This window comes from Calonectris borealis, chromosome 28 (genome assembly GCF_964195595.1).
Source record: "Calonectris borealis chromosome 28, bCalBor7.hap1.2, whole genome shotgun sequence".
NCBI classification, from domain to species: domain Eukaryota; kingdom Metazoa; phylum Chordata; class Aves; order Procellariiformes; family Procellariidae; genus Calonectris; species Calonectris borealis.
In genome coordinates, this window is record NC_134339.1 from 6,450,971 (window position 1) to 6,474,656 (window position 23,686).

The 23,686-nt window shown below is 47.8% G+C and overlaps 1 protein-coding gene across 10 annotated transcripts in view; it reads right to left on the reverse strand.

Annotated features, from left to right (window-relative positions):
• UHRF1 (ubiquitin like with PHD and ring finger domains 1) overlaps positions 1–23,686 on the reverse strand; it is a 60,925-nt gene that overhangs the window by 25,023 nt on the left and 12,216 nt on the right. For 4 of the 10 annotated variants that reach the window (XM_075175315.1, XM_075175314.1, XM_075175317.1 and 1 more), the window contains 7 exons: positions 23,422–23,521; positions 13,691–13,773; positions 12,805–12,879; positions 4,732–4,894; positions 1,647–1,910; positions 722–894; positions 59–274 (listed from right to left, as the gene is read on the reverse strand). In XM_075175315.1, the coding sequence (XP_075031416.1) occupies positions 59–274; positions 722–894; positions 1,647–1,910; positions 4,732–4,894; positions 12,805–12,827 (839 nt within the window). In that variant the 5' untranslated portion in view covers positions 12,828–12,879; positions 13,691–13,773; positions 23,422–23,521. Of the gene's footprint in view, positions 1–58; positions 275–721; positions 895–1,646; positions 1,911–4,731; positions 4,895–5,989; positions 6,011–8,404; positions 8,457–11,707; positions 12,102–12,804; positions 12,880–13,690; positions 13,774–13,976; positions 14,047–23,421; positions 23,522–23,686 lie in introns of those variants that run through there. The other 6 variants (XM_075175312.1, XM_075175311.1, XM_075175318.1 and 3 more) reach the window with 5 other exon arrangements.

Sequence of the window (23,686 nt, forward strand, 5' to 3'; positions counted from 1 at the left end):
ATGAAAGTTTAAGTAGAGTTGGGGAATTCAATTTATTCCACATTATGAATTTGCTTACCCAAGTAAGATCTTTGCATTTATCTCCTTAATCATTTTTGTTTCCCGTTTTTGCAGAATCTCCGCATCGTACCAAAAACCTCTCTCTTTCGGCTCATCGGGATTATAGTTGACCATCACCACCTGTCCTACTTCTAGCTGGTGCCACTTCAAAATAGTCCGTGCACGAGCCCGTACATCATTCGAACTCAATTCTACAACTCCATTCTCTGGATAACTTGAAGTAGAAGGGAGGCACGGAGGGACAGAGAAGAAAAATCAGATTCAACATCACAAGTTGTTGTAAGGGATAGATTTTATCCAGACAGGTCGATTTAAGAACTGATGCCGCGCAACGTACAAGAATATAATCAAGAATAAAATCTCCTTCTCCCACACAGACACAGCCAGAATCGGGCAGTCTAACTTCGCTACTATCATATCCCATTTAAAACTTGGATAACGGCATTTCATATTTCTAAAAATATTATTCCAGCCCACTGGAATTCCAGTTGGAATACACTTGGAATTCCAACTGTAAGAAAAACTTACAGTTAACAGGGCTCAGTAATGTAATTACTGCATCAGCGCAGTTCTGTTTCACTTTATGGATCTCTACAATAAAATTTCCCATCAACATCATGATCCAAATGACTTTATTAGCCAAGAAGGTAACAAAACTCACTCCTCATATTTCACGTGGTATATTACATCTTCTTCAGGAATGGCTGTCGGCTGATCAGGATCTGTGCAACTGTCAGCTGATTCATTTGTAGGTTTTTTTCTGGTTACATTTACAACCTGGGCTTCAAACCATGCTCCCATATTCATATCTCGAGCATCGACCAAGTCATTTATCTACACAAAGCAAAGCATACAGCTCACCAAAATGGATTTTGAAATTAAGCGTTAATTTCCAAGTCTACTTGAAGATTTAACCATCTAAAGAACTTCATTATCAAGATATTTAACAGATCATCTTAAAAATTAAGATTTCCTTTGCCCTCCTGATCCTGTTGTGCACCCCTACAGTCTTCTCAGGTTGAACCTCTAAGGCAAAAAATCCATTCTACACCAACATGTGTACAAACAGCTTTCTATCTAGTACAAGCCATTATTAGTTAGTCTGTAACAGACTTTCAGAACTGTCTTGCTCATAGTCTGGCAAAGACATCACTAGATCTGTAATAAAATCCATTGAAACAGACAAGTAAAATGACTCCAAACAGCTGGTTGAGATTTTCTTTTGTTCATTCAAGAAAGTTTCAGCTTTGATAAATGCAATGACTCCAAGCAAAAATATTGGGAAAATTTTTTAAATCAAAACAGGCACTCGGAATGCTTTTTTTTTTAAAAATCAATTAATGTATTGTAGTTTCAGTTAAAAGGATAAAATGAAAAATAAAATATTTTGACCTACAACATGTTGCACTTAATTGGTTTGTGGGTTGGTTGGTATTTTTTTTGTTTGTTGTTGGAGGGTTTAAGAAAAAGAAAAAAAGTACCCACACAATTGGGGCATGAAAGACTTTCAGAAATTCCCAACTACAGAGAAACAACTCCCCTCCTGACGTGCAGTTTTAAGTAATCTTAGTTTTTTAATGACTCACCTTATAGAGACCAAATCCCGGGTCAGTCCAGTCAGGCTGCGCCGCTGTGCTCGGCTGTCCCTCCAGTTCCATGGCACCTTCTCCGTTGTGAGAGCTTTTGTCAGATTCGCTTTGGCCTGAGCCACAGCCAGAGTCTGTGTCGGAGAGTTCAGAATCCTTCTCCTTACTAACAGCAGGAAGCACTGCTGGGCTTTGTCTGACCAAGAGCTGAACGATATCGTTCAGTCCAACGCTGTAATCGAAAAGGGAGTGACCATCTTCCATCTACAGGGAAAGCATCAAAATAATTTGGTTATTTCATTCAACAGAGGTTTTCCAATTCAAAACCACCCATCATGCTGTAATTGTCGCTATGTGCCAAGAAAGACCACATTGCTTGAAAACCATTAACAATCAAGGAACTTGGCAGTTCTTCAGCATCACAGTTACTTATAGATCGTTATTCTTACTATTTAAAATGTTCTTTTTTCAATGGACTGTACAAGCTAGAAGAACAAGACTTCCATGCTGCGGTAGACTTGCTACCCGGATTAAGCCACTGCGTTCTAGGAGGTCTGAAAACGTTTGCAGTACATTCCCTAGAAATATCAATTCTGGGAAGAAGGACTTAAAGAACTACAGATCCCCTACATTCCTATCAGGGTTTAAAGATAATTCCACATTACCTACAAACTCAAAAGTTCTTTCTTCCTTAATTCAGACACATCCCATAACATGAACTTTAACACAAACTGGTCTTTATATTGTAATTGTGTACGTTCCAGATTATTGTTACAGCATGGCTCTGTTAAATGCAACATTAAAGAGAAGCCAAAGAGTTAATCACCTACTTTTCTCTGGGCAAGCACACAATTTTTCCATTGAAAGTAAAATAAAAAAAGATTCAATTCAACTTGAAACTACCCAATCACTTTTTAGCGTAGCCAGGCACGTCCTAATTTCACACCCTCTCTAATTTTAAGAGTTTATTATGCAAGTCTGGCATTATATGTAGTCAAATCAAGATCCTACCCCTGCAAAAAGTAGGAGAAGTACACAGGACCAAATAGGCCTCTCAATTACCTTTCAAGAACTCTGACGAGCACTACCATTTTAGAGTTAAAACGTAGCACTCAAGCCCGCAGTGCAGTTGGAAGTTTAGACAGGCTTCACCACATATTTAAGGTCTGACTAAGAAATTATACAGGAAATGATTGTCCCCTTCCAGCCCAAACCACCAGAAAAAGCAATCCCCAGAGCTTTGTTCTGTATCAGTGGGAAACAGAGCAAAACCACAAAAATTTACACTTTACAGGAATCACTATGATAATTCAATTCTGATTTATGGCATAAAATATCTATGGAACAATCCCTGGATATCTGACTCCACAGGAAGTGATCTGGATTTTTTCGGGTTTAGAGATGAGAACCCATCGAGATACACAAGAACAAACCAGGGATCAGTTGTTTCTTCTTAACAAAGAGACAATATCACAAATCTGGTATCATTATCAACAGCAGTTATCACCAAGGAACACAAGTGACAACAGGTGCAAACAAATGGAAGAGCAGGGAACACCAACAGGACCCAAAACCACAGGAGTTCAAAGGACAGTCTGAAAGAAGTGCCAGCATCCGAAGATGTACCTCTAACAAAGGAGGCAGGTTTTTTAATTAACGAGTGTTTTCCTAACACCATTTTAAAATTTGAATTAATAAGAATTTGAACATTTCTAACGATCAAAAAAGCCAGACAAAGCACAAGTGAGCGCAGCAGACTTAAGAGAGGTTAGATCACACTAGATAAATGTTTCTGTCTAAGACCACGCCTAAACTAAGAACTACTGGAATTACCAGGAGGAATTATCTTTGTAAGGCAAGTGCATCCTTACTGAAAAAAGTTATCACTTCCATTGAAAGTCTGTTTAACCTTAGTTATCTGCGCAGACTTCAGCGTAAGCAAGGCTGACAGTTGGTATGTACCCTGGACCAATCCTCCCTTATCACTTTATCTACAATGGGTAATTACTGCACAATCTACACAAATACAAGAGAAACGAGGCGACACAAGCCCTTCAGAGATGCTACATATTCCTTTCTGTACAAGCCTCTTTTTTTACTACTACTGGTACCCAACCTTGTTAGATTAAAGCTAGCCCATCTGTATTTCCATATCCCACAGTCACACCTGCTAGTTATGATGTACTGCTAGCTCTAGTCATCTCAAAATGGAGGGAAAGGTGGAAAAGAGCAACTAGAAGAAATTGTCTAACTCCACCCACCTCACAGTATTCCAACTGCAGTCTAAAGTAGCCTGCTATTTCTGAAATTAATTTCTTTGAACAACCAACCACTGGTTCAGAAGCTTCTTTAGCATGAAGTGCAGTACTATGCAGGATATGGAAAAAGTATTTGAAAACAGTTTCAGTTTTCTTTAATACTAATTTAGATACATTATTAACTCGTGGAAGAAAATAGCTGTCGTACAACTACAATAGTCAACATACTGTCGAGATCATAATTACTACCGAGCCAGTTAAGATTTTACATGGAGTTCTGTACCTAACGCGATTTTGATATAAGAGCAGAATAACCTAAAAATCACGAGCTGCTATTCCAATTTACAAAGAAAAATAGGAAACGGGATCTTTACGGCTTTCAGAGCAGTAAAACCCGCAAGGCTCAAAAAGTTAAAGCGCTAGGACCACAAAACCCCTGGTAATATTTGTATTTTCAGAGACTTCGCAAAGGCCGTGTCAAGACAGAAAAGCAACACGCTAGACGAAAAATAATAAGGAAAAAAAAAAAAAAACCCCTTGCAACTTAAAAAAAAAGCCCACTATCTTGCTGACTTCTCTCCTTGCAGACCCACCGCTCGGGCAGCGCGGAAAGGAGTCCGGGAGTCACTAGATGGCAGCAAAACATCCCACTTTCACGCAATTAAAAAAAAAAAATTAAAATATCGCTCCCCAGCTGGCGGGGGGACAGTTAGAGGGGGCGGGGGCGGGGGCGGGCGAGGGGGCCCGCAGCCGCGGCTGCGGGCCCCCCCGCCCGCCCCCGCCGCTGACGGGCTGGGGCTGTCAAACGTCTCCCCGCGCGTCGGTACCTGCTTGCCGCGGTAGAAGAGACGTTGCCGGTGAGGCTCGACACCGAAAACCTCGTGTATCCGTAGCCGCAGCCCCTCCACCTTGGTGAGTTTGGAGAGCGAATCCACGCGGTGGGTCTCCTTCCCGTCCATGGTGCGCACCTGGATCCACATGGCGCCGGTCCTGTTCGCAGCGGGAGAGAGCGAACGGCGTTAAACGGCGGTACCCGCGGAGTCCGGCCCGCCGGGCACCGTATCAATGAGACCGCTCAACCTACCGCGCCGCCCCGGCCCCGCCGCCCGGCCCGCCAGCCAGCCGGCCGGCCCGCCCTCCCTCTACCCCCCCCGCGCTATTGGTCGACAGCCCGGCCGGTTCCAGCACCGATTGGTTACTGGAGGCTTAGTCCCGCCCCTCCGACGCTGAGCCTAACGTCTTTGGTTGCGCCCGTGCCTCTCTGCCGCCTCGCGGGCGGGCGGCGCGCGCCAACTGTATCTCGCGCCACAATTGAAACGCTCCCTCCGTTCTCGCGGGGGACTCCCCCGCCCTCCGCAGCCGACGGCCGAAGTCTCGCGCGATCATGCAGATGAGGGGGGGCGGGCGGTCTTAAAGGGGCCGTCACCAGCCGGCGGCCCCCACCCTCCCACCGCGGCCCGGTGGGAGCTCCCCGCGGCGCGGGGGGACAGCGGGGCTGCGCATCACACCGCGGAGGGCACCGGCGGCCGCAGCCCCACAACCCGCACACTCACCCGGGGCGAGGGGGATCGTTTTCGTTCCGACCGCGGAAAAAAACCGGGGGGTGTCAGCGGACCCCGCCACCCCCGGACCCGGCCCGGGCGCCCCCAACCCCGTCTGCATCAGCCCCGAAAGCCAAGCGGGGCGATGCTGGGCCGCGCCCCGCCACCGCCGCTCACCGCCACCGCCAGTCACCACCCCTCCCGGTCACAGCTCCCCTCCCGCGGTCCCGTTTCGGGGGCGGGGGGTCGGTCCCGCTGCCACAGCCCCCGAGCGACGCGTCCTGCCGACCGGCACCGGAGCGCTCACCCCCCGGGGAGACCCGCCCCGAGCCGGGGTGGGGGAAGCAGCGGACCGGCGCACCGTGCCCCGGCAGCTGTCACCGGCACGGGCGCCGCGGAGCCGCTCCTCGCCGCTCCCCGCAACGCCCCCGGCACGGACACGGTGGGGCAAAACCCCCCCGCCATCCTCCCCCTCCCGGTGCCACCGGCCGCTCCCCGTCCCGCGGCAGGATGGGGATTGGGGAGGCGGCCCGGCGGGACTCACCGGCGTGGCCGTGCTGGAGCCGGTGCCGCGCTGCGCCCCGCGGCCGCCGCCCGCGCTCTCCCCCGGCTTTGGAGTTTGGCGCGGAAAAGCCCCGTGCGCGGCGGGCGCCCGCCCATTGGCCGCCGCTGGCGGGAACGAGCGGGCGGGGCGGGGCCGCCACCGCCTCCCGGGAGCGCCGCGCCGCGGGGGTCGGGGGGGGACGACACACACGACACCCGGCTGAACCGGCGCTCCCCGGGGGCGGCACCGGGGATCCCCGGCAGGCAGCCCGGCCCGGCGCCCCCCGCTTCGTTGCCGGGGGGTCAAATCTCCCCCCCTCCCCCCAATTTCCCGGGCTCCGCCGCCGGGAAAGCCCCTCGCCAGCCGCGGCCGCGGCCACTGTGCAGGTTATTGTTCTAAAAACCGGGCCACGGATAGCCCCGCGAGCAGCCTGCGGGAGAGGACACCCGCATGAGTCCCTTCTGACAGCGGCCCTCCCAATGCACCTCCTCACCCGAGGGGTCCCGTGTTCCCCGGGGAGCTCCGGGCCCTGCTGTGATGCGAATAATTCGAATAATCCGAGTAATCTGCAAGAGGCCTCTAACTCCCCAGGCCGTTAACTCCAGGTCGCTTCTGGGGCCCGTGTACGGCCCTCTCATGAAAACGTGGCCTGGGTGACACGGCAGGGCCGTGCGCATGGCTGTGTGAGCTGACAAAAAGGGCTGGTCCAGGAGGATGTTTTTCCCCCAAACTAGTAACGCTACGAGGAAATTCAAAATGATAAAGTTTGCTTAAGACGGCCATCAGATGGAGTAAACTGTAAGCAGGGGATTATCAAGAGGTTGCTAAGAAAAGCCAGCTTCAAAAGAAGTATAAAAGCATGAAAATTGGTGGTTGGGGGGGAGAGACCCCGGGGTGGGAAAGTGGGAATGGCGGCGGGTTCGGCGCTGCCAGAATAGCTCCACCAACACTACAACCTGCTGCGGCCCCGCAGAGCCGCTGTCCTGCCTCTACGGACAAAGAGAACACGAGGCGCACTGAAGATAAACGCGAAACAGTATTTCCCATGTTATAGCCCTCCTGCACCCAAAGAGCTAACCTCTGACATTAAAAAATACAAAATTAGAGGGATGTAGCAGCCTCTCAACCCCCCCGATTTGCAGACTGCTGTAGAGAATGCATACAGCATGCGAAAGCCTCCTAAGCAGCGTGCGCCTGTTCCTTATTCCCCTCCTTTCTTAGGATCTGTTGGGGATCCCACAGCTAAGCCACAGATCGCAGGTTGAAAGTCACTGGCCTAGATTAGGTTAGTACCAAAGGTTAGGCATGTGTCAATGCACAAAAGCCTTGAATCTGACCTGCGACCTGCAGCAGTCAGGCTTCATTTCCTCCTAGATCTGAAGGCTTTGCTTTGCCAGAAAGTCATTTTTCCCCTCCTAGATGCACTAGAGCCTTAACCTTGACCTACCACAGCAGCAAGCCCTTCCCACAGCCTGAGAGGGTTCTCAGGTGTTACAGACCTGGCAGGGAGCAGGAGGGAAGGCTGAGTGTTGGAAAAACTATTTTCACCTGTGTAAGGACTGGTCGCATGTCTAAAGCATCTCGGTTTTGGATCTCCTAGGCTAAAGTTCAAATTAGTGTTGCTTACCAGCGTACCTGGATTCATATTCTGTCACTCCCATAAGTCCCCTTTCCAGAGGAGTGGAGAACCCACATCCCTCATGACCTCCAGATGCAGGACAGTTAAACAACAGACTTTTACTACTCTCTTTCAGACTTTTTTCCAGCATCACTTACATCTCTATAGAAGAGCCATAAGAACCTGAAAAAAAGCCACTTTAAGGTACAGACCTGACCCTTCTTTCCTTGAGTACTTTGTGTCCCATTAGGCTGACGTACAAGGATTGTGTATTTGAACAGTTAGCCACTCATGTCACACACACTTGGATGCTAAATATGTTTCTGATAGCACCTTATTGCTTTGCATTTGACCCTACCCTATGCCCCATTAGGATCCCATCCCATGTCCATTTAAGAACTATATATACATGCGTCCAAGTGTGTAATACAAATTTTTTGCTCTTGGCGGTTCCCACCACAGCGCAGGGAACGTAGTCTTACTGTAAAACACGGACTGTTCAAGGAAAAGGCTCCGGCCAGTTGCTGCATATGACTAGTAGCATCCCTAGAACGAGCAGAGTCAGAAAACAAGGAGCCCGCTTTCTAGACAAACTTTTACTCATTCAGTGAATCCGTATACTGCAAAAACTGTGCTGCATCCTACACACTGTTCAGCTGAGAGTACAAATCACTTAAAATAAGGCTCAATTCTAGATCATTCTAGTAGTGGAACATTGATTTCATTAGAGGTTAAATCATGTATGCTCCCCTTTTAACGTCTTCTATTAAAACAAGGACATTGCCAGAGTAACTTACAGAGAACTTGGTGTCAGTGAGATAAAGCTCTGGAGCTTCAGGTTTCCATAGACTGTCAGAAAAAAAGAACATGACTTGATTATATTGCAGATATCTAAGAGGCTGATGAGTTTTAGCTTCCTCCCTTTCAGATTGTTTGAGGCATTTCTTTTTTTTGCAGTTACAATTCTGATTGAAAACACTGTTCTGCCATCTGGCAAATGCCCCATGCTGTGAGGAAACAATATCTCGGTTCTCCTGCCAGCAGGGATATCCAGTTCAATTTATGAAAACTTAAAGCATTGTTGAATTAATTTGCAAAAAGATGCAGTTAGCAAGACAAAACCCCTAACAGTCTCCCAGCCCATGGAAATACTGTTCAAAGTGAAGTTTTGGCACAAGGTTTTAGGAGAAATGAAAGTCTGGGTGTGAACATAAGAACTACCACCAGATAAACATCACTAAAACAAGTATTAGATGAAGAAGAATTGATAGCAGGTCTTATCAATTCCAAGGGGGCCAAATTTATTCTTTGGTAGGCAGCACAGTCTCCCCGTTACAGTTACTATGATTCATAGTCCATCCCTTACAATGTCTTTACAGCACTTTCTGGGAAAAATAGCAGGAGGGCTGCTCCCATAAAACCAGAAGAAGCATCACAAGAGGTACAAACACCCTAAATGTTTAAAAGGCTCGTGGTGACAGCAAGTTGCTTAGCTTGCAGAAGGCCAGCTGGATTCAGGAAAGCGCACCTTTGACTTCTCCCTCAGCTAACCTCCCTGGCTCCCCTCCACACTCACCAGCTAAAGAGGCCACATCTGTTTTGTCCGAGGGACTTCCTGTGGCTCTGAAATCATCCCAGCTGTAAAGAAGGTGCATTTACTGTTGCAAGAATCCCTTGGCAATCAAGAAGGACACATGCAAGTCCAGGTAAGGAAAACAGAGTATTCTACAGGACACAGGCAGAAAAAATGGCAAGAACTGACCCTTTGCCCCAGCTAGCTATTCAATGGCTTGCCCATCACTAATAGTTGAATGTCCTCGTAAAAAATCGTTTGATTTGCAGATAACTTAATTCCCTTCTACCTTTTCTAAGAGAAATAGTTTGGTTTTCATGGAGCTTGGAAATCAATGCTCAGATGTGGAAACCAGTGCAGGAAAACATGGGTCCCAAAGCAAAACTATCTGAGCTGGGGACACACAGTTCTCGTGTTCTTATCTAGAGCCTTAACTTTCTACTACTCAACATCCATGAACTTCCTTCACTTTGCTGAACCTTCTTTCTCTTAGTGTTTAAGTGACACCCTAACTAAACTCTGCCATCTCTGTCCTGGGGTTTGCACTATGTTTCTCTTCTAGCACATGATAGATTGTATGGCTTAACCCCCTGAGCCGGAGGAAGTGCTCTGAGAGCCAGGACTCCCTGAACTGGGACAGTTGGTCAGAGAGAATCAAGATAGCTAGAACATACTGCTTTTAACCATTTTTTGGCCTTCCTTGCAGGTGCTAACATTTCTGTTTTTACGTGTGCAAATATGTATTCTTTGCATAGCTGCTCACAAGGACTAGTGACGATGCAGTCGTGTCACACGCAACACAGCGAGAGACTTTCCCCTAGGTTAAATAGCAGGGCCCGTATGTAAGGTCAAGCAGTCTCAGTGGGTGTGTTTAAGTTTCCACATGCATTGGGAAGATAGAGAGTCATGCTGCATCCAGCAACAGACTTTGTTTACCTCTCCCTCCATGCAACGCTCTTAGGTGACAGAAGCTGAACAAGAAGCAGTTTCTCTCTGCTTCTTCAGCAGAGAGGCCCTGAGATTTTGCAGATTTCCCTAGAGAAAAACGTATTTGCCCTTGGTGAAACCATTGTCTGCACAATAAATATTGACAACAGGTTAAGCAAATACATTTAAAACGTGTTATTTATTTTGCACTCAGTTGTCCTGTATGAGATCCTCACCACTTCTTGGAAGACCAAAATGGAAGAGATGATGCTGGAGTCCAGGACAAATGCCACCCTCCTTAATGCTCCTACAATTTCCAAAATAATTGGGGTAAAGCTAGCCAAACTCCAAGACTGGGGAGTGCAAAGGAAGCCTGTGTTTCTGATTACTGGGGAAGCAAGAACAGGGGTCTCAGCAATAGCCCGAGATGGAGAGGACACACTTAGCAGGCCTAGATGACATCCACTCTCTCATCTCTCAAAAAACAACCAGCATTATGTTAACCCACCCCACCTCTACCTAAGGTATGAGGCAAGAGTGCAGCAGTAGAGGGAGAAGCAGATGGGTGTGTAGAAAACCAGCCTGCAGTCTGAAAACCAGCAGAAGGGTGAACTGGAAGACTGGGAGAACAGCCAAGAACCCATCAGGCTGTTCTCTGCAGTGAGGGCAAAGCCGGCTGGGGCTAAGGCAGGAACCTGCCTGAGCTGCCGCCGCCTGCCCTTATGCTAGGGGAGGTAAGCTGCTGGAAGGGAAGTAGGGGCTGGGAAACCCTCAAGGTGAGACGGGCAGCCAGGCAGCAGGAGACAGGCAAGTCCTGTTTCTGCTGATGCAGGGTGAGGGCAGCAGAGAGCTGCAGCATGCCCTGAACCACTTTGAAGATTTGGAGAGACCAGGGGCGTTTGCTGGTAGGCAAGAGCTGGGCTGAAGCTTTTGGTACCTCACTGGAGAATTGTTTTCAGAAGGCCACAGCACTTTGAAGGCCATTGCCTTTAGAGATTGTCATGCAAAGACTGGTAAAAGAGACTAACAGATGGGTAGTGTAGGACAGGATCCAGCAAAGAGTCTTGTTCTGCCACAGCCCTGCCTCCATCACTGCTCTGGAACCAGACACCCAGTTCTGCAGGACCAGCTCAAGGACACCCAACGTTCCTTCAGACTGTGGCCTTGGACAATGCTGCTGTGAGGAGCCCCAACAACTGCTGCAGCTGACAGGAAGCTAGAACATGAGGGGGAAAGAGTGCTTTGAGTTAATGTTACCAGCTGAAACTATTTCTGCTACTGCTACCCCAAGGACTGCTCACTCCCAGGGAGGGGAAGTGGTGGAGGAGAGGAAGACAGGAACATGACAAAGCAGAGTCTCTGGGCAGTGGAGACAGATGGGGCTGTCAGCAAACATCTTGTGGACCTTGCACAGCAACGAATGGCAAAGACCACAGGCTGACTTGTCCCCTCAGTGGGCTCCAGACAATGCTGCAGTGCAGCTCCTAAAAGAGGAACACCTGAGCTCTCAAGATCAGAGCTTCTCAAGCAGTTTGCTGGAAGCCCAAGGGCTTTGCTTCACTTAACCGAGGAACAGAAATCAAAGCAACGCATGCCTCACTCTTGAATCATCTTTTCTCGTGCCTGTGTCAGCCCCGGGGAAGGTGACCATGGCATCGTGGCAGGTTACTAATGGAGTAAATGCCACGGAAGATCAACAAGATCATTTCCTCTGTAGTAGCTGAACACTTGCAGATGGGGTGCTTCAGAGTCCCATGTGGCCTCTGGTCCCCAAAGAGACGATGTTGAGCTGTGACGCACCCGGAGCAGGGAAAGGAATTGGGCCTAACAGCAGGGACTCAACGTAAGGGCTTGATCCTCCAAATTCTCCACATTCCAGCATGCTTTCCTCTCAACAGAAATCCAAACAGGACTGGGACAACTGAGAAGCAGGTAGCTGGAGAGGCCTGGTCCACATGCAGACACCAGCTGAAACGAGAGCTTAAGCTAGCAGCAGGGCTGCAGAGGAGCGGGGTTTCCTGGCTGCTGACAGGCACGGAAGACGGGGGTTTACGTCTGAGGATCACCAGAAGGATTCTGCCCCATGTCTTGATGATGCAACATGTGCACAAAGGCTGCAGTTACTGACGAGATGCTGCCTTTTTTGGGAAGCGCTGCCCAGTGCCACAGGGCTTGTTCACTCCAGCCAACATGACTCCCTTTCTCTTCCCCAAACATGTTTCTCTGCTTCCTCCTACACCCTTCCCACGCCCACCAAACTTCTTAGAACTGATTTTATCTCTGCTTTAAGTATGTGGCATTTATACAGTAACAAGAATCACAGAAATGATCACGCAAACCTTTGCTCTGAAATTGCAATCTCCAAATTTTCAGTGTTCTGACATTGCAGGCAGGTCTACCACTGAGCAGGAGCTCCAAGCATTGGTATTTTGACCTAGTATCTAAAGCTACACTTTAGATAATAAACATTGTCTCATTAATTATAATTACCGATGTTATCTCAAGAAAACCACTTGCCACTTCTGCTCACATTCGTCTGTGCCACATACAAGCCACATGAAGGTGTATCGTGCAGATAGTGCTGTTTTACCCACTTAGGTGATGAAATACAGTGTTTCATGAGACTTTCACCATCACCACCACAACTGGCCTGGCCTACTCAGTCTTTTCACACCCATGAACTAATTGACACTTTACCTGAGAACGCAGCCACTGTCCATATACAGGCCAAGATTCAGAAAAACATAGGACTAATTTCTTGATTCCTGGTTCCTGCAATAAAAAAAAAGATATCATCAGATATTCAGAGGACAGACAAGAACATCCATTCTTTCCCCTACACACATCACAACCTAGAAAAGCCACCATGTGACACCTGCTAATCAGCTTAAGTGTTATTACAAGACATTGAACACTTGAAAACTGCAATTTACCCTGTGAAGGGAACGAGATCAAAGGAGGGACCATGCGCTGCCAGGGAGTTTGTTAGATGAAAGGTTTGCAGGTGATGCTAGAATATGAAGCTTATGTCACACAGACAAATGCACAAAAAGTCTTCTCAGCAGTGCACGTGGTAAAACAAGAGGCAAAAGCCACAATTTGTAGCTGGGGAAGTTCAGAGCGGACCTTAGGAACTGCTTCTTCATTAGGAGCATAATGTAATACTGGATCTAATACCCAGAGAGGCTGTGGGAGATCTCCATCCCTGGGAGTTTTCCAAGACTCAGCTAAACAAAACCCACAGCTGACCTGAGCTGGCATTGCTAATAGTCCTGTCTCAAGCAGCAGGTCGGACTACCTGAGCTCCAGAGGTCTTTTCAGCCAATGACTCCATGATAAGTCTGACTCAAGTAAGGAAGAGGTTTTCTTTTAACCTCAAAGCTGAGAAGTGATAATTGTCTACATTTTTGTCAGCTTAACAGCACATTTTCAAAAAACATTGACAACCCCCTGCTCCCACTGCCTTCATGGCTTTCTGTGGGCAATACAGAAATGAGACCCAAGGTCTCTCCTGCATTCACCGGCCAAAAACAAGGTGACTCAATCAGTTTAATAGCTTTAGAAGACTTCAGATAATTCCTACCCGTGCCTCAGTTTCCTCCCCCACGGATCTTGAAAACAGACAACAGGAAGCATAATTGATGGTTTCAAACCAGTTTTTGAGATCTGAAGATGAAAAGGCACAAATGGAAAAGCAAAGCATTAACTAAAATTCTCATTATTTGCTATTGCTATTAAAGAGCCCAAACTGCCCCCAGCCAGGCTGAGTCCTGCATTGCTGGGTCCTCCGCAAGTGTAACAATAAAAGGCAACTCCTGTCTTGAAAATCACAGAAAACTTGAGAAGCAGCACATTTCACCATCACGTACTTGCTGTAGCCAGGCAAGGGCTGAGAGAGGGAGAACATGTCTTACTCCTTGGATAGTTAGAGCACCCATGCTGCAGGGTAGGGGAGATTTGTCAGGAAAACATCACTCAGCGTGATGTTTTCACATCACAGACTCCACATCCTGCTTGTCAGGGGCTTCTTGATAGTGTCTGCGATGCCACGCAAGGAGCAGCCCAAGAGCAGGCATAAGCATCCTGAGCCCCACCATCCCTGCATGGACTTTCCAACTGTGCTACTGGCTGCTAACGCAGCCGCTCTTTGGAAAAAGCCAAGCACAAGCTGCCTGCTGGCATGCATCCTGCACATGCCCACGTGGGCAACAAGTCCCCTGACCTGGGGAACAGGGGCTGAACTCCTGCCCCAGCACCCTCCCTCCAACCGGCTCCAGCGCTACGGCTAAACCCAGGCTGAGGACGTGTTTCACATCCACACTGTGGATGGCGGGCAAGGCCCATGCTTGAATCCACATCCCTAGTAGCACAGACACACTTTCGTGAACAGGGCGTTGCTACAGGGTTTGCAGGAATAGCTCAGTCTCTGGCCAGGCCTTTCTTGGCAGTGCGTTTGGGCCAAGATGGTGGCAAGCAGGATCGTCCAGCTCAAAGACTTAGCCAAATGGGCATGCAAGGGCATGGGAACAGTTGCGGTGCCTGCAGGCAGATGGGCTGAGCCCATTTCGCAACCACGGGGCAGATCCCCATAAACTTCCGCAGCGCCTGTGTCCCTCAGCACCCCGCCATGCCGGGGGGTGCATCCCTGTCCACAGCTGCTATGGGGCAACACACGGCATGGCCCCAAGGCCAAAGCACTCGGGGATGGACGCCCTCCGACAGGGAGATGCCCTGGCAGGTATGTGTCCCTTTTGGCGCGGGACAAAGAGCACCACCCACACCCCACAGCCATCAGGTCCCTGGAGGGGCCCCCAAGCCCCCCACCTGCCTCCCTCACCCTGCCCCACTCACACCTCCCACCCCTCCCCCTCCCATCCACTCCCCATTGGCCAGGCCAGCACCTGCAGCATCCCGATTGGCTCCCTCAGCTGCTCATCAGGCCTTTGGGGTATTTATGTGGGGCGAGGCACAGCACGACCTGTCTTGTCAGTGCTGGGGAGTGGAGGAGCCAGGTAAGGCAGGGCTGGTGGGAGGGTGTTTATGGGGTTTGTGGCTTGGCTCGGGGCTGGGGGGGACTCCCCAAGGCTACCCCTTGCTTCCCCAGGGGCTCTGCAGCCCCTTGCCTCGGGTGGCTCTTTACAGCCCTCCCAGGGATGGAGGGTGGAGGCTGGGCTCGGAGCTGGCTCCATCCCTACGAGCTCCTGGCCCTGGGGAGCACTAAGGCTAAAATGTACCTGCTGAGGGGCTGTGTTCCCCCAGCTGTGCCCGTGGGGCTTTTCCAGCTCCCTGGGAAAGCACAGAGCCGTGTGCTGTGTCTCTGCTGCTTTCCCCCATCTGTGGGTGGGAGGTGTCTTGGCTTTTTGAGGCTAAAGGTGACAACTTATGGTGTCATGCTGCATCTGCTGTACCTTGGGGAAGAGCTGAAAGGCTTCAAATCCTTCCCTAAAGGCTTCTTTCTAGCCCTGAGATGACTTCTTGGTAACACTATGGGTCTCTGATTTGTGATTGAGCAGCTTCAGTTCTGAAAGCTCTTTTCTGCTTGTTGTATGGTGAAGATCAAAGCTGTGGGAGGGGGTCAGCAGAAGGTGGCTCTCCCACCCAGGCACGCAGGGACAGCACGTTGTGTGCACCCCGGACAGCACCGCTGATTTGTGTTGTTGTTGGGGGAAGCAGTACATGCCTCAGGAGGCAGACAGATCAGTTGGGCATTCCCTTCCTGTTGACAGTGCTGCCAGACCTGCCTGTAGCTATTTCACATGATCATTTGGTGTAGGCATGATAATAGTGTTAACGAAGGGGGTGGCTTGAGTGACAAGGTAACTTCTCTCTTGCTCAAGAGTACTGTCCCTGCAGATGGAGGCTGCAGCCATGCATGGCTCTGCCAGCTTGCTGGAGGCAGCACTTGGCAAACTAGCTTAGTGTTTCTCAAGACTAACAGGGTTCTTAAATGTGGTCGTGACTACCTGAAACTGTGCGTGGCTGTGAAGGACTTCAATTACTAAAGCTGGTTCTGCTGAAACTTCCAGATGAAAACGTGTGTTACAGCTTCCATCTGAAACTCAGAGTTTTGTCCTCATTGAAAAATTGGTAAATGGAAAGTACTGGAAAACCCAGAAGCTGTTTTAACTAAACTCCCCTCTTTCTTAAAACATCTCCAAATTCTAGTAGCTTGGATAGCTTATACACTCACTATCCGAAAGAGTTACTGACCTAGTAATGACCTAGTAATGGCTGTGGTGCTTAATTTCCATTGGAGGTGTGGGGGGAAAACCCTGCCTCCATCTGCAGAAGTGGCTTTAATCTTTGAGGTTCCCTAATGCTGATGGCTTTTCCATCAGGTTAGATGGGCACTTCTGCCAGCAACTCTAAAACTGATGTCCTAAGGTCAAAGCTGAAAATCGTCTGATCCTCCTAAACCTAACTGTGCCCTCAGAACATTTGCAAACAACTCCCTCGGTTGCGGGCAGTGCCATTCCCCACTGCAGCAGACGTCCTGTCACCCGGTTCTGCTGAGTGCATTTATGGTAACCGGGGTATCAGTGGCAAATCTTGAAAAGAATGTAAATAAGTGCTTTAACCACAAATTAATACCTCGGCCCTGATTAGCCCTCCATGCTCATATCTAAAGCACTAAATTTAGCTTTGTTTTCCTAAATGGGCATTAAGGAATTGCCAGTTAAGCTATTGAATCAGGCATGCTAGCTATGGCTCAATTTGTCTTCCCAAGGTAAAACACGTTTGGAGGGGAGAAAAGCTTCCTGAACAAGACCCTACCTCTCTGTCTGCACGACAACATAACAGCAGGCTGTGTCCAAGGGGCAGAGCTTCCTTCCACAGGAAAAATAATAACCTTACACAAGTTAAATAACTACTTTTATGTATGCTGGTCATTGTCAGAGTGACAGAAGTCAAGGGAGGTGTTTAGCCCAGCAGGAAAGTAGTTGCTCTTCTGCCAGGCTAGCATGTTGCACTGGCTGTGACAGTCTGACCAAGGCAGGGAAAACAGATAGCAGCTTGGCAGTTTTGGTGCCATTGCCCTTGCTGTTTCACTGAGTTCAGACTTGTGCCAAATTGGGCAATGATCAGCAGTGAAGCTATTGTGCCATGCTAGAAATGTGCACTGAAGAGTTTCATCTTTCTGAAACTACCTGTCTCAAGAACTTTCTCCAGCAGTGACCTAATATTTCTGATGTAGCAATGGTATGAAATCATCTAATCATCATTTTCATACAAAGCAAACTGTAACCAAAGGAAATGGTGCTCTTCTGCTCTTCTGCCTGGTGGTTCCCATGCGTGGGGTCTGCCTGCTGGGACTCCTACTTGCAACTACCCTGGCTCGAAGCTGTGCCTTTCTCCAAAGGATTCTGAAACAACTGACCCAGAGTTGCTAAGCACTGTGCTTCCCTGCAATCTCTGAAGTAAAACAAGGTCTGCTCAGCACTTCTGCAGAGGAGAGAGTAAAAGGAGAAAATAAAACCATACTGTGGGCTCATGAAGACTTCCCCACACCACAAATACTGGTGTTTCAACACACCCCAATTCCTGCTACGCGGAAGAGAGCAAACCATGTTCTAACATGACTGTGCTGCAAGGATTGTCACTGACACAGTTGCATCCATAATTAAGATGGGCTGCTAGTACTTCAGGGGTTGATTCTAAACTTATACTAGTTTTTACATCAGCCAAGGAGTTACTCCTGACTTATGCTAGCAACAAGAGTCCTCTCCTCTTTTTTTCGCTGCAGCGTGTCTCTATGTGCTAACCCTGACACCAAGGCCAGTAAGAAACTCTGCAGTTTGAGTTTTTCCCACCCATCTAGAAGTAAAATAAATGAGCAAAGGGGTTTTTTGTAATGGTGTTGAAACAGTTGTGCTTTGCCCTGTGACAGGGCTGCAGACTGATTCAGCCTACTTGGCTTCAAAAAAACCAACAAACTTGTCCTAAAGCAGAGCAAGAGGAATAACCACTAACTGAGCAAACCCTATGGACTTTGGGACTGAGACTTTATGTTCAAACCCTGCTTTTGTTTGGAGCAGTTTTCTAGAAGTCCTCCCAGGCTGATAAAGCTCAAGCTGTATTTTTGCTGTGCTGTTAAATTAGGCAGCCCCCTGGGCAGGGCGGTTACCAGGAATGGGCAGAAGAGCGCTGGCTCACAGCTTTTCTCTTGGGAGGCTGAAGCTCCCAACTTCTGTGACAACTTTTGCTGTAGACATGTAGCACTCTGCATCCCTGCCTTGCTTGAATCATACTAAAATGCTGACTAACTGCACAGTTAATGCAGCAATATTTGACATCCTGCCAAGTTACCTCCTGAGATGTCTCTCCTAGTTCTATCCATAGTCAGTTCAGGGCTAACAAATGCTTGTTTTACTGCTGCTTCTGCAGTTCTCTGTTCCTGTTTCCAAAGCAAAATAAAAACCTTACACAAGTCAAAGAACACAAGAAACAAGACAATGGTCTCTGTCACAAATCAGACGGCAAGTTTTTCTGGGTAGAGCCTGCCAGTGAGCCTGGAGCAGTGCCTGGCTTGGGAATACAGTTTGTGAGGAATTTTGGTTTGGGAGTTTTCCACTGGAAAATGCCATAGCAATTCTAAGAATAGGAATTAACGGGCAAGGGAGAGAAAAGCAGACACTGCACTGAAGAACAAATATGCTGAAGTCCCTGTGCGCCTGACTAAGGCTGAAAAGTAATCCTGGATTTATCACACAATATTGGAGTGTCCAGATACCAACCTAGGGAAACCAATACATGTTCAAGATATTGCACAACTATTATACTTGAGTTTCTTTAATCCCATTATGTAACGAGAATACTTCTGAGACTTGGTTTCACAGGAAGGGAGGAGAGATTTCCTGCATGGCTGGTCAATAGGATGGGAACAGAAGTTTCAAGGTAGCCAGCCAGAATGCTGCAGCTGTGAACCCTGGCTCACTCTTCTAGGAAAACTTCGAAGGATTTTCATATCCTTCCCAGAGCTGTAAGATTGCCAGTGTTGCTGGAGTTGGCAGTGGTGGGGAAGCGGATAAAAGTAGTTCTATTAGGAACACAGGCATAGTGGGACTACTCTAAAATAACTCTCATCTCAGTGTCCTTTGCAAAGGATACTCCAGAGTGAGCCTTCAGAGGAAAGGTGCTATGAACACTGAACACTTTTTAAGAAGGTAAAGTATTCCTGTTGCTGTTTCAGCATCTCTGTTCAGTCTCTGGCCCTGACACCTTTCTGGAGAGGAGCTGAAGGACTGCCAGCCTCTTTTTTCGGTTGTTTTTTTTTTTTGGATTACAATGGATTAAGCCATTGTAAAACCCATCTCTACTTCAGACAAACTTGAGGAAATCTGAGGGCTTTTCCCCCTTAGAGGGTATTAAGCAAGTTCAGACAATTTTTTCAAAATAAATATTTCTGGTTTTAAACTCCATTATTAAACTGTTTGAGCTTGCCACATTTTAAAAATTGAAACTAAAAAATTACTTATACTACTGTCCTAATAAGCCCTGCTGCAGCTGCATTTCAGCAGGGCTTGTTAGAAGGACAGTAATCTGTCGCGACTGAGTGAGACAACGTTCAGTGATTCCTGCCATTAGCCCTGCTTCTTCAGGGTGCATCTTTCCTTCAAGCATTCCAGTCCTTGGCCAGCAAAGAGCCTGTGCAGCGGGAAGCTGAACCAGAAGTATCTCTAGCAGAGAAAATGCATGACAGATAAGATAGGTCTCACCCACTTCTAACCTGCAGCTTTGAAGCCAGTGAAATGTTATCAGCGTTAAAGTAAGTAGGATGGTTATTTAGTTTAAAGTATTTGGCTGTTTGGGGACTGAGGGAGGTGACTGAGTACACTCCTTGTCCTACATAAATATTTGCACATCATAAATCATGGAGCCTCTCAAATATCTTCACACCCTTGCAAGAAAGATTAGTGATGCCACACTAATGTTCCTAGGACATGCTGAATGATGGATCCCAACTTTGCCCTCTGCTTTTCACCAGTTTTGCTAAGACTTTAATTCACTGGAGGAAATTAAGTTGTACTTATGCTGTTATGCTCTTGTTTTTCCTTTTAGCTGCAGCTGAATTCAGTATGGCATCAGAAGAGACCACAAAAAAAGATCTGCTAAAGGCTGAGGAACAGCAGCAAGTGGTAGGTGCCAGGGCAGTTAGTACTCTAATATGCAACAGTTAAACTACCTGCTGACAGATATGCTAGTAAACTAACTTCTGTCAGCACCTCAAAACCAGGCTGGAAGTAGCAGAAAGATTAACCATATGAAGCTGTGGCTAAATCTAAACTCAATTAATACAGAAGGTAACTTTTTTGCTCAAGAGAAAACTTCAGGGCTGGCTCAAGTAATGCAAGTAATTCTGAAACATGAGCTGTTATAGGTCCTATTTCCACATCTGGGTTTGGTGCTGAAACCCAGTGTGACTCAGAATTGATGAGCCCAGAGCTTGAACTTTTAATCCTGGCTTGTCTAGCAGTCTTTAGATGAGTCCCTTCAACTCTGAGTTTAAGAAGAATGAGATCGACTGGATGTCCCCTTAGGACCTTTCTGGATAGACACATGGCTTGTATTCACTCACCAGCTTGAGGCTGGGCCTCTAATGTCACTTATTTGTCTCGGGTTTTAGAGTGCTGTCAATCGGGTAACCAGCTTGCCTTTGCTCAACTCTGCATTCAACCTGGTCTCGTCTGCCTACAACTATACCAAGGAAACGCATCCTTGCCTCAATGGTGTCTGCAATATGGCTGAGACTGTGGCTGCTGTCGCAGTAGGTAGCATGGTTGGTGGGGCACAGCCCATCCTGAACCAACTTGAGCCACAAAGTAAGTGAAGAGGCTGGAGTGACCCTTTCTACACAGAGAAATAGGTGGGGAGGGGAGTTTCATGTGCCTGTTGGGTGAAATCCATCTCCTATAGCACACTGTGCTAGTTAATTGTAGCACTGAGTCTTCTACGCAGCAGCTCCCAGCTGCTCAATGAACCCACTGAATTTCATAGACATGAAAGTGTTACTCACAGAAACAAAGTTTGGCCTCTGTGGTTTCTTTAAGTCACTAAGCAAAAACTCTCTGCTTTTTCTCTATGACTCTAAGTTATGAGCATCCCAACTGGTAGTAGCAGTGTCCATCTTGGATATAGCTCAGTCTGCCTCATCCCAACACTTTTCCACTCTTTAAACCAATCGCCCTACCCACCAGGGGCAAGTATTACATTCCAGTTGGAGCAATGTGCTGCCAATAGCTAGAAAGCTGGGAAGGCAAAATGGAGACTATTTGAACCTGCCAAATTGTAGGGTTTGTTCACTTTTTAACAAGACATCCCCTATACACACCACCCCAGAACCCAGAATAGTGACTTTTTTTTTGGCTTGCTTTCATGAGTATATCCTGAATTGGCCATTGTAGGGTCAAAAACCCCTCTCCAAATTGAAGAATAAACTGGTACGTGTTGTCTTGTCTAGTTGCACTTGTAAATGAATATGCCTGTAAAGGACTGGATCAACTGGAGGAGAGCTTGCCTTTTCTTCAACAGCCAGCAGATAAGGTAAAGTAAAGGCTTTTTCTGGGGAAGCCATGACTTGCTCTCTTGCTTGATGGAACTGTTATGGGTACAGAAGAATATGGGGAAATAAACTTCAGCATCACTGCTGTGTGAGGTCAGTCCCTGGTATGGGCTAGAGGAGGCACTGCTAGCTGATGAAAGCTGGAGAGATGCCTTCTGCATGTGGAAGTGAACATATCCATGTAAATACAGGTGTACTGACTTCCCCAGCACTCCCACAAGACTGCAAGCGCAATTTAGCCATATGGAAAAGCTACTTCAGGGAGGGAAAACCTATTTCAGAAAAAAAATGTATCTTTCTGTGCCTCTCCCCATTGTAGGTAATCTCAGACACCAAGCAGCTGGTTTCCACCAAAGTGACATCTGCTATGGATGCTGCCTGTGAGGCAAAGGAAGCAATGGCTGATAAAATGACTGAAGCTGTGGACCTCACTAAAAATGTTGTTGGGGACAGTGTCAAGCTGACTAGGTCAATGGTCACCTCCACTGTTAACAGTGCTGTGGAGGCTGCTCAGGGTGCAAAGGACCTTGTGACTAACAAGGTGACAGAGGCAGTAGACCTCACTAAACACATGGTGGAAGACAGCATTGGACTGACCAAGTCTGCAGTTGCTTCTACTATTGTCAATGCTGTGGAGGCTGCCCAGGGTGCCAAGGACCTTATGACTAACAAGGTGACGGAGGCAGTAGATCTCACTAAACACATTGTGGAAGACAGTGTTGGACTGACCAAGTCTGCAGTTGCTTCTACTATTGTCAATGCTGTGGAGGCTGCCCAGGGTGCCAAGGACCTTATGACTAACAAGGTGACAGAGGCAGTAGATCTCACTAAACACATTGTGGAAGACAGTGTCGGACTGACCAAGTCTGCAGTTGCTTCTACTATTGTCAATGCTGTGGAGGCTGCCCAGGGTGCCAAGGACCTTATGACTAACAAGGTGACAGAGGCAGTAGATCTCACTAAACACATTGTGGAAGACAGTGTCGGACTGACCAAGTCTGCAGTTGCTTCTACTATTACTGCTGCTGTAGGGGCTGCCCAGGGTGCAAAGGATCTTGTGACCAACACAGTGACTGAAGCAATGGACCTAACCAAAGGGGCTGTTCAGGATGGTGTTGAGAAGACCAAATCAATGGTCACTTCTACAGTCAATACAGCTCTGGATGCTGCATATGGCACCATAACTAGCAAAATAAATACAGCCTTGGAGCAGAGCAGAGAGGCTATCCAGGAGAGTGTGGAGATGACTAATTCAGTGGTGACCAACAGCATAAGCAAAGCCAAGGCAGTGAGCCAAGCAGTGGCAGGTGGTGTGGAATCTGTCCTGGGTATATCAGAAGATCTGGTGGATCACTACCTTCCGATGACAGAGGAGGAACTAGGTGAGAAAATACTTCGCTGGCATTTGTAAATGCAAATCCTTTCCCACATGATTAGAGAGCACCTGACACTGCAAGACTCATCTTCTGAAGTAGACAGGTAGCTCTGAATTTGTCACCAAGTTGGCTGATTGTCAACACTGACTTGCCACATGGTATGGGACAATTTTCAAGCATTTGCTAGCTGGTCCTTACCCATCAGCCTTAAGGCAAATAAACACGTGGGTGCATGCTTCAACCTATCTGTCAAGTCTGCTTAGCTGAAAAGAACACGTTGAGCAGGGATTAGCCTATCTTTAATGTCTGAGCAACTGCAAACCTCTACTGTTTACACAACAAGCTTCAGCCTTCATGTTTTTAAATAGGTGATCTTACCTCTTCCCCCCCTTACAGCTGGGGGAGTGGAGCATAGTTGCATCTCTGTTGTTTCCTCCAGGTAAACTGGCCACCACTGTCGAGGGATTTGGTGTGGCTTCTGTGGAGGAGCAGAAACAGCAGCAGAGTTACTTTGTTCGTCTGGGTTCCCTCTCTAACAAAGTCCGCCACCGAGCCTACCAGCACTCTCTGAACAAACTGCAGCGTGTTAAGCAAAGCACCCAGGATACTCTCTCACGACTACAGCTGGCAATAAAACTGGTAC